This window comes from Lepus europaeus, chromosome 9 (genome assembly GCF_033115175.1).
Source record: "Lepus europaeus isolate LE1 chromosome 9, mLepTim1.pri, whole genome shotgun sequence".
NCBI lineage: Eukaryota > Metazoa > Chordata > Mammalia > Lagomorpha > Leporidae > Lepus > Lepus europaeus.
The window spans coordinates 97761145-97771821 of record NC_084835.1 but is presented as its reverse complement, the minus strand read 5'-3'; the positions used below and the strand labels follow the sequence as shown (position 1 = coordinate 97771821).

Below are 10677 nucleotides of genomic sequence, written 5' to 3'. Positions count from 1 at the left end.
GCCGCGTGGGAGTGGCAACCCCGCGGGCAGTCGGCTCCAGGGAAGGGGCGTGGCCTCGCGGGGCTCCGCCCCCGCACTTAAGGCCCGGGCGAGGGTGGGCGCGCGCTCGTGATCCTGCGCCACCGGGGACCCAGCCGCGGCCATGGCCCTTCTGCGAGGTGAGCGCTGCTCGCCCGCCGCGGCGCCCCTCGGGGGCTGCCCGGGTTCCGCTCGCAGGGGCGGCGGGGAGTCGAGGGCGGAGGTTCCTGCAGTCGCTCCGGCTCCGGAGTGCTCGGGACGAGGAGGAAAGGCTGGCGAGGCGCCCGCGGCGCGGCTCCTGGTGCATCTGACCTTGGGGGTCGCGCCCTTGGCTGGGGTCGTCGTGACCTGCTGGTTGCAGGGGACGCGCGCGGGCAGGGCTGCTGGGCCCTGAGAGACCTGGTCCCCGCGGTGCCTGGTGCGCTGTCGAAGACCTGCCAACCCCTGCCCCGCTTCGGGTCCCTGTGACTTGTGGCCGCAGGCGGGTTAGTGGCTCCGTTTGCCCGGCCAGCGGTCACAGATTGGGTTCCGATGTAGGGGTTCGCGCGTCAGTTGAAGACCGCTCGGGGACTAGAGCACGGGTCCCCGGCGGAATCTCGGAATTTGGCGTTTTGTGGGTGCAGAGCCCCAGAGTTCGGTGGGGTTTTACTCTGAATGCCGAATCCTTCGAAGGCCACACTAGGGGAATGACAGGCTGTGGTCCCACTCCGACCTGCTGTCCTCGTGGCTGGGGGACTGTGTGTAACAGGGAGGAGACCGTTCTAGGCTCTCCTGCAGGGCCCGGGCGACCCCCGAGGGTCAGTTGGACACGCGTGTGGGGCAGAGGAGGGGGAGGGGTGAGCTGAGCTCGGCCTGCGGGTGGATTCGACAGAACAGGGTGAGTGAGGGACTGGGCATGGCGGGTAAATGAGGAGACAGCGCTAAGAATGACTGGAGGTTCTGGCGTGAACTGTGTTCATAGCAAAACAGAGTGAAGAAAGCCCGGGGGAGGAATGGATTTGGCAAAGATGGTGCTTGACAAACCAGCTTTAGGCAAAGAAGTCCTTGAGGCCTGTGACTCAGCCAAGTAGAGAAGTCAGGTCCGCACCCCTCAGGGGGAGCTGGGGGTCAGCCAGAGTGGCAGGGGAGCGACTCGAGTCAACGTCGGTGTCCTGGAACGCAAATCAGTGTATCCAGTTTCCTGCACCTGGATTCCTCCTGCTGGTGCCCTTCCAACTCCACTTACCACATTCACTTCCTAAAGCAGCAGGCTGATTGTTTGCTTAGATGAGGCATTCGGAAAACCGAGTTCATTTAAAGGCTTCATGGTAGTGAACTTTTAAAAAAAATAATATTTTTTAGTTGATGGAAACTTTTTTGTGATACAGACCCCTTTAAAATTTGATTAAAAACTATGACCCAATAAGGAAAAATAGTACAGCACCCGTATGAAGGACGTGTGATATGGTTCGTTGCGTGTCAGAACTATTGCTCCTCTTTTCCTGTTTTTCCTGGTTTATAGATAAGGACGCTAATGTCCAGTGAAGTGAATGGCTTGTGTATGGTAACAGGAAATTAGTAGCTGTGACTAGAACCTGAGCCCTGAGCTTCAACGGTGATGGTCACAGCCTGGTGAGACCACTTCCAGGAGGTGTCCTGCTGATTACAGACCGTGGTAAGAAGAGCAGTCACAGGTGGCGCTGTGGTGCCATGGGCTAAGCCTCTGCCTGCAGCGCCTGCACCCCATTTGGGCGCTGGTTTGAGCCCCTGCTGCTCCTCTTCCTACCCAGCTCTCTGCTTATGGCCTGGGAAAACAATGGAAAATGGCCCAAGTGGTTGGGCCCATGCACCTGCATGAGAGACCTGGAAGAAGCTCCTGGCTCGCTCGCTCTCTCTCTCTCTCTCTCTCTCTGTAACTCTGCCTCTCAAATAGATAAAATCTTAAAAAAAAAAAAAAATCAACCACTGTGATTACTGTAGGGGAAAAGACACATTTGAATGGGAGCATAATTACCTTTGCCAGCCATTATTGACCTAAGCAGATGTCAGTGCACAAGAACTGGTCAGTCCTGCAGACTTTGATGAGCAGCCGCCCCAGCGCTTGGCGGGAGGTTTCCACCTGACAGGTGCTAGTCCTGCTGCCCGGCAGCTTTGTTAGCAGTGTCCGTGTGTCCCTCCGAGGCTGGAGGCAGGGCTGCTAAGTGCCTTTCCTCCTGGAAGAGAAGCTGAGTCAGCGGCACTTTCCCTTGCTCTGTTTCAGGGCTCTCTGCAGTTGCTCTAACAAAATGAGCAAATATTTACCCAACAAGGGGCCGACAAGGTGGGCAGAGTCCCTTTTCCCTGTGCTCCGCTCAGCATACCTTGCCAGAGCTTCTCTTCGATCTTCGGACTTACCATGCTCCGGATTAATGTGTCTTAAAGTGTTTGGAAATCTTTAGCCTCTGAATTCTCAGAGCCTTTTTTTTTTCTTTTTAATCTTAAAATTTCATTTATTTATTTATTTAATTTTTTGTTTGAAAGTTGGAGTTAGAGGGACAGACACAGAGAGAGGTCTTCCATCCACTGGTTCACTCCCCCAAACGGCCACAACGGCCAGGGCTGGGCCACTCTGAAGCCAGGAGCTTCTTCTAGGTCTCCCACATGGATGCAGGGGCCCAATCACTTGGGCCATCTTTCACTGCTTTCCCAGGTGCATTAGCAGGGAGCTGGATCAGAAATGGAGCTGCCAGGACTTGAACCAGTGCCTAAATGGGATGCTGGTGCTGCGAATGGCGGCTTAACCTGCTACACCACAACACTGGCTCCTCAGAGCCTTTTTTTTTTTTTTTTTTTTTTTGTATTTTTAAGATTTATTTATTTATTTGAAAGAGTTACACAGAGAGGAGAGGCACAGAGAGAGAGAGAGAGAGAGACCCTCCATCTGCTGGTTCACTCCCCACTTGGCCGCAGCAGCCAGAGCTACATTGATCTGAAGCCAGGAGCTTCTTCCAGGTTTCCCTTGCGGGTGCAGAGGCCCAAGGACTTGGGCCATTTTCTTCTGCTTTCCCAGGCCATAGCAGAGAGCTGGATCGGAAGTGGAGCAGCCAGGTCTCAAATCGGTGCCCATATGGGATGCCAGTGCTTCAAGCCAGGGCATTAACCCGCTGCACCACAGCGCCGGCCCCAGGTCAAAGACTCTTGATGACATTGATTCTAAAAGTGACAATATCACTTTTATAGCTTTCCTTTTAGGTGCGCTGTTAATTCTCCCAAATCAGGGAGAACACATGGTATTTGTCTCCTTGGGACTGGGTTATTTCACTGAGTCTGAGGTTTTCCAGCTTGCTCCATTTTGTTGCAAAGGACCGGATTTCATCCTTTTTTACTGCTGTGTAGTATTCCATAGTGCACATAGCCCACAGTTTCTTTATCCAGTCTTTGGTTGATGGGCATTTAGGTTGCTTCCATGTATTAGCTATTGTGAATTGAGCTGCAATAAACATGGAGGTGCAGATAGTTCTTTTGTTTACTGATTTCATTGTAGGCAGTTAACTTGGTTGAACATTCTTACAAGTCCCTTAATTTCTTAGCAAGATGTAAAAATGTGAGCTCAGCTTGTTTGGAGAATAAAGTTAGTGTATGCAAAGTACCTAGCATGAAGTCTATCACGTAGTAAGTGCGCTAGGTCAGCACTAGTGTTTACCTTGCAGAGTTGTTTGGCAGCTTAGATACTGTGTGGAAAGCAGTGAATGTCTGGTAATCAGCAGGTGCCTAATAAATGTCAGTGTGATGAAACTACTGTAACTGATGCTGCTTACTCATGTGCAGGGCTTACACTATACTTCAGATTTGAATAATCATGAGTTTTTGAGTTTTTTAAACTGTTTCTTTGTTTGAGAGAAAGACAGAGAGCACTCCCATCAGCTGGCTCGCCCTCCAAGTGCCCACAATGGCTGGGACTGGGCTGGGTTCAAGTCGGGAGCCAGGATCTCAATCCAGATCTCCCAATTACTTGTGTTATCACCGCTGCCTCCAAGAGTCCACATTAGCAGGAAGCCGGAGCCAGGGTGGAGCCAGGGGTCAAACCTAGGTGCTCTGGTGTGGGACGTGGACACCTTAGCCACTAGGCTCAATGCCCGCCCCTCGTGACTTGTTTGGCAGTTGACAGTAGTTAATTTAAAAGGGACAGTTTTTGTTTATTTGTATAGGATACTGATTTCACTAATAAAGAGGCTCCAAATTTTTAGTCTCGGTTTCTTATTTTTTTTTTTAAAGATATGTTTGTTTATTTCAAAGTCAGAATTAGAGGAGGAGAGAGAGAGAGAGATTTTCCATGTGCTGGTTCACTCCCCAAAATGGCCACAATGGCCAAGGCCAGGACAGACCAAAGCCAGGACCCAAGAGTTTCCTGTGGGTCTCCCACGTGGGTGCAAGAGCCCAAGCATTTGGGCCATCTTCCACTGCTTTCCCAGGCACATTAGCAGGGAGCTAGGTTGGAAGTGGAGCAGCCAGGACTCGAACTGGTGCCCATATGGGATTCCAGTGCTGCAGAGGGCAGCTTAACCCACGGCGCCACAGGCCAACCCCCCCCTCCCCAGTTTGTTTTAATAAATGTATAGATAACTCCCCATGTATTTTCTTTGCGCTTACATAAATGCAAAGTATTTTTGTTATATTCTGAGTGACACATTTTAATAGGATGTTGGCAAACTAGAGTGTCTTTAGAGGAAAATAATATGAGGTAACGTCGAATGAAGAACTATTTAGGGGCCTGTGTTGTGATGCAGTGGATTAAGCTGCTGCTTGTGATGCTGGCATCCCACGTCAGAGTATCACTTTGCGTCCTGGCTACTCTGCTTCCAGTGCAGCTTCCTGTGAATATGCTTGGGAAGGCAGCAGGGCTGGTCCGACCTGGCTTTGCAACCATCTGGGGAGTGAACCAGCAGGTGGAAGCTATCTGTTGCTCTGGCCCCCCAACACTTTCTGTGCCTTTCAAGTAAATAAAATGAATAAACACTTTTTGATGAAAGAACTATTGAAAGAATGTTAATTATTTACCTGAGCAGAGCCATTAGTTCTGGGGAATTTTACAGGTTATGCGGCTGCAGATACTAGATGGGCTACACATGTAGAAGATTACCTGTTTTGCCTATTATTCTAAGGATAAAAGTAGCAAAAGATAGTAATTGGTGTTATTTGAAATTTGTAGTTTGAGTAATCCTGTGACTCCAGGAGCAATGGCATATATGATGAAAAATCAGAGTAGCATGTGTTCTAGAAACTACGTCTCCAGCTTTTTTTTTTTTTTTTTTTTTTTGAAGATTTATTTATTTACTTGAAAGGCAGAGAGGCAGAGGCAGAGAGAGAGAGGTTTTCCATTTGCTGGTTCACTCCCCAAATGGCCGCAGTGGCTGGAGCTGAGCCGATCCCAAGCCAGGAGCCTGAAGCTTCTAGGTCTCCCACGCGGGTGCAGGGGCCTACTTGGGCCATCTTCTACTGCTTTCCCAGGCCATAGCAGAGAGCTGGATTAGAACTGGAGCAGCCAGGACTTGAACTGGCACCCATATGGGATGCCGGCACTATAGGTGGCAGCTTTACCTGCTATGCCACAGTGCCGGCCCCATCCGTCTGTCTTGAGATGAATTTAGGCAGAAATAGGATTGGTAGAGACTTGGTAAGACAGGTCAGCTCAGTATGAGGAAAAATTATTTTTTATTGTCCATTGCTTTACTATATTTTGTTATTGGAAGTTTTTAGCAGAATAGAAACTCTTGTCAGGAATTTTCTAGAAGGAATTCTAACAGGGAGTGTTTGACCTCAGACAGCTTTAATGGACCTTCCAGTTTGGAGATTCTCTGATTCTAGAACTAAGCAATAACAGCACATAGAAGAAGCAGTTCCATTGTCAGCAAACATCCTAGCTTTGTGAAGTCTGGGGGACAAGGTTGTTCTCTGATCAGAATAGATTTCCATGGTAGCATATGGCACAGTTCCTGGTGCCTGGGTGTAGGCACTGATCGAACTGATAACTCTTATGACTCTGCTTCTGTGGATGTGACCTGTTTTATCTGTGATTTTATGACAGATTTTCAGTGACCTGGTTGAAAATTGTATTTTACAGTGAGATTATTTAACCTTGTTAGGAACACTGACCGGTCTGTGGTTGCTTACAAGCTTCTCTTCATTGCCATAGGTGTGTTTATTGTTGCTGCTAAGCGGACCCCCTTTGGAGCCTATGGAGGTCTTCTGAAAGACTTCAGCGCCACTGACTTGTCTGAGTTTGCTGCCAAGGCTGCCTTGTCTGCTGGCAAAGTCTCACCTGAAATTGTTGACAGTGTCGTCGTAGGCAATGTCATGCAGGTGAGTGTGGCAGAGGGCAGTGTGCACTCCTGTTGCTTTCCTTGTCCATTGTCTAAAAAGGATTGAAATGAAAAGTTACAGGTATTTGACATCTGTAATTTGAATAATCCTCTAGCTCCAGAGCATGACATGATTCAAGGCAGCATAGATTCTGGAAACTGTGTCTCGATGATTCTGTCGCGGGGTGCAGTCCAGTGCTTCTCACATAACAGATTGGCTTTCTTGACTTAAATTTAAGTTCACTGATTTTCTCTATGTGTGCCCTGAGAGGGTAGCAGACCCAGGCGATTCAACGTGTCCCATCATTTCTTACATATTGTATGATCTTGGTCGGTGTCTGTTGTGGGAAATAAGATTCCATACCCTCTATCTTGCTTATGTGTGGTAAACAAAATTGATCATCCATAATTAGGAAATTAAAACTTGTGTATTCCTTCAACATATATAAACATTGAGTGCATAGTGTCGAGGGTAGCAACCGATGAATGCCAGCATTGCAGGCAGTGAAAAGAACTTACCAGAGAAGTTGGTGAGCAGAGCTAGATTTACTGAACACGCTGCAGGGAAGCTGTGGGCAGGTAGGCTGACCACCACTGCAACCCAGACTGTAATCCGAGGGTATACCTGTAGTGCCAGTCCCTTTTTAATTAGAGTGACTGTTGCCATGTGCTTGCAATGGAGCATCAGGCTGGCTGTCCCTTACAGTACGGGCTAAGATCCAAGAGGCATACTTGTAAGTACAGTATTTCTTGTTAGGGTGAGTTTTCTGTGGTCCAAGAGGTTATCCCAGGGCCGGTGCTGTGGCGTAGTGGGTGAGGCCACCTCCTGCAGTGCCATCCCATGTGAGCACCAGTTCAAGACCCAGCTGTTCCACTTCCTATCCAGCTCACTGCTGTGGCCTGGGAAAGCAGTACAAGATGACCCAAGTGCCGGGGCCCCTTCACCCATGTGGGAAACCTGGAGGAAGCTCCTGGCTCCTGGCTTTGGATTAGCGCAACTCCAGCCATTGCAGCCATTTAGAGAATGAATCAGTGGATGGAAGACTTCTCTCTCTCTCTCTCTGCCTCTGCCTCTCTGGAACTCTTCCTTTCAAATAAATAAATAAATCTTAAAAAAAAAATAGAGGTTATCCCAGGTAGTTGAGCTGCATCTCTGAGCAGAGCTGGGGAGCCTATATCCCCCTTTATCTTAAGGGACTGCACCAAATGTTCTGGACCACCCACCACCACCACCAACAGATCAGCCTTGATGCATGGTTGACATTCAGGTGAATTCTCATAATTGCTTCGTGCTGTGCAGGGGGATCACATTGACCCTGCCTAAGATCAGTCTGCCAGGAGTTTGAGGTGTCCCGGGATCCTGGCTGCAGAGATCCAACAGGTGATGGAACCCCAGGAAAAGGGGGTGATTTGTCCTAGAAATGTCTGCCCACATTATCCAGAGGACTTGCAGGTGGCCTCATCTGGAGGAGTTTGAGATTGAAAGAGTTGTTGCATTCTGGAGGAGATTAACTGAATTAGTTTGTTCAAAAGAGGAGGCCCAAGAGTTAGAACAAAGAGGAGGCCGGTGCCGCGACTCAATAGGCTAATCCTACGCCTTGCGGCACCGGCACACTGGGTTCTAGTCCCGGTCGGGGCACCGGCTTCTGTCCTGGTTGCCCCTCTTCCAGGCCAGCTCTCTGCTGTGGCCCGGGAGTGCAGTGGAGGATGGCCCAAGTGCTTGGGCCCTGCACCCCATGGGAGACCTGGAGAAGCACCTGGCTCCTGCCTTCGGATCAGCACGGTGTGCCGGCCGCAGCATGCCAGCCGCGCCAACGGCAAAAAGGAAGACCTTTCTCTCTGTCTCTCTCTCTCTCACTGTCCACTCTGCCTGTCAAAAAAAAAAAAAAAAAAAAAAAAAAAAGAACAAAGAGGAAAGATGAGGAATCACTAGAGGCATGAAAGAAAGGATAGTTTACATTTTAAAATCTGAATTTTTCGTTCTTAGGTGTAACATTTCTTGGCCAGCAAGCACAGGCACAGATGTACATGTAGAATGATCAGGGATGTCCCAAGTGCCTGTCACTCTCAGACATGTCAGCTAGCCTTTGGTGACAGTGTTCTAGCAGTATGTGTGAAACTAACAAGTATTGTCTGTTGTTGAAATGAGGTCCCTCTCCAGGGGGTATAATTTTAACAGTCTTTTACAACAGTCACTATCAGGAAGTCACACGTAAGAACCTTTCCATCATAACTTCTAGTTTTAGCGAATTTTGTTTGGGATTGGCACCAGTGACACCAGTGACCCGTCTTGGTTTCCATTCCCTCCTTGTGCTCAGGTTCCTTTTTCTGGTCACACTGCTGGTTGGTCATCCTGTGGCTGTGTTCTTGGATTTGACCTGGTTGTCAACCTGGTCTAGTATTTGGAGGGCCCGTTTGATGATCTGGAGTCAGTGTTTAGAAAAACCCTTCAGCCACATTCAAGCAACAAAGAGGTTTTAGAAGGAGTGGTCCTTAGGCTAACTTTATCTAGAGTCCATTATTAATTTTATCTGATCTGTAGATGCCAGTCCTCATCTCACAGTGCTAGGCCAGCCAGCATTATCTTGCTGGGAATTGTACTTCTGTAGTACAAAGCTCCAGGAGCAGAAAATACGCAAAACCAGCAAGAACATCAAGGTTAGCAAGCCTGAAAACAACACTACACTCTAAAAGCAGTTGTATTTTAGTTTGTTAATTCACTATTTGCCTTAAGTACAATGTTAAATGTTGCTTTACCATAAATTAATCTCAGATTTGAAAAATTCTGAAAGAAAGCCAGCCCGTGGCAGACTTAGATTTTTTTTTTAATGTGTAGTAATATTTTGAAGTTTCAGGGCCTATGAATGCTGTGGGGATCCTGGTGAGATGAGTCCGAGTTCTTGTCTTGGTGTCGATGACAATTTACCAAGACCGGACACAAGGGAAGTTTTATTTAAGAAGAGAAGGTTCGACAGTACGATCGGAGGGCCTGGTAGAAAGACGAAGCCGCTGAGGTCTGGCAGGCCAGGGGTATTTGTACGTCCTAACGCGTTTCCTCCAAGGAACAAATGCAGTGGGTGTGCGTTACTGGGAGGGCAGGGCCAGCCTTGAGGAGCCTTTTTGGTCTTGTTTCTGCTGAAACCTCAGCCGTGTTGTCTGTTGGCAAATGTTTGTGGCGATGAGCTTCCATCGTGTTCTGTTCAGTGTGTTTGTGCTGGCCAGAGCTGCAGGATGGAGCCAGCCTGGCCTGCCTCTAGTCCCGGGCTCCCTCACTAAGAAGTGACAACTCTGTGTTCACGGCACTGATTGGAACCTTTGAAGCCAGGCATTCTGTGCATGATCTTTAGATGTGCCAGTGTTTCCATCTGTTGCGTCCTGGTCACTGGCAGCTGCTTCCCCTGCTCCACAGACTTGGTCAGTGTAGAAATAAAGAGAAAAGTCCAAAAAGAATGCAAGAGCGAGAGCAAGCGACAGAAGCTGCTCCGTGCGGGAAGGAGCCCAGAGCTAGGCATCCCTTGCTCCCGCAGGGGCTGGTCTCTTTTACTTTACCTTTTTGCCCTCCTACCTTATTTGTGACACACTGGCCTCTCACCTGGTGCATGCAGTAGGGGTCAAATCTGGGTTGGTTTCCCGCCCTCTGTCCACAAGCACGAAAGTGGACGTGGTTGATAATTGGATCTCCACCTCTGTTCGTGAGCATGGGGAGGGGTTGGTAATTGGATCCCCCACCCCCATCCCTCTCGCTGCACGTGGGAAGGGCTGATGCTTGGTTACTATTTTCCATACCCTTATTTTAGCTGCCTCTTCCTCCCTTGGGTGTATTCTAAATTGTGTATTTTTTTTTTTAAGATTTTTTTTTATTTATTAGAGAGGCAGAGAGAAAAACAAAGAGGTCTTCCATTGCTGGTTCACTCCCCAAATGTCTGCAACAGCCTGAGCAGGGCCTATCAGGAGCCAGGAGCTTCTTCCTGGTCTCCTACCCAAGGACTTGGGCCATCTTCCACTGCTTTCCACAGCAGAGAGCTGGATCGGAGAGAGAGCAGCTGGGACTCGCACCAGCGCCCATATAGGATGCCGACACTGCAGAGGGAAGCTTTACCCACTACACCACAGCACCGGCCCCTAAATTGTGTTTTCTTATATTTTGTTTTTCCCTAAAGGGGTGGAACTTTCCCAGAATTTGCCCAAAGTCTACTCTTTTTCTCTAACCCAATCCAGCTCTCTGCTTTGGCCTGGGAAAGCAGTAGAAGATGGTCAAAGTGCTTGGACCCCTACACCCAGGTGGGAGACCCAGAAGAAGCTCCTGGCTTCAGATTGGCACAACTCTGGCCATTGCAGCCAT

At 49.0% G+C, this 10677-nt stretch overlaps 1 protein-coding gene across 1 annotated transcript in view; it reads left to right on the top strand.

The window, feature by feature from the left end:
- Window positions 1-64: 64 nt before the first annotated feature.
- The window catches only part of ACAA2 (acetyl-CoA acyltransferase 2), a 33156-nt gene continuing 22543 nt past the window's right edge, over window positions 65-10677 (top strand). The window contains exons 1-2 of the mRNA XM_062201654.1: window positions 65-158; window positions 6170-6336. Coding sequence (XP_062057638.1) covers window positions 143-158; window positions 6170-6336 — 183 coding nt within the window. The 5' untranslated portion in view covers window positions 65-142. The remainder of the gene's footprint in view (window positions 159-6169; window positions 6337-10677) is intronic.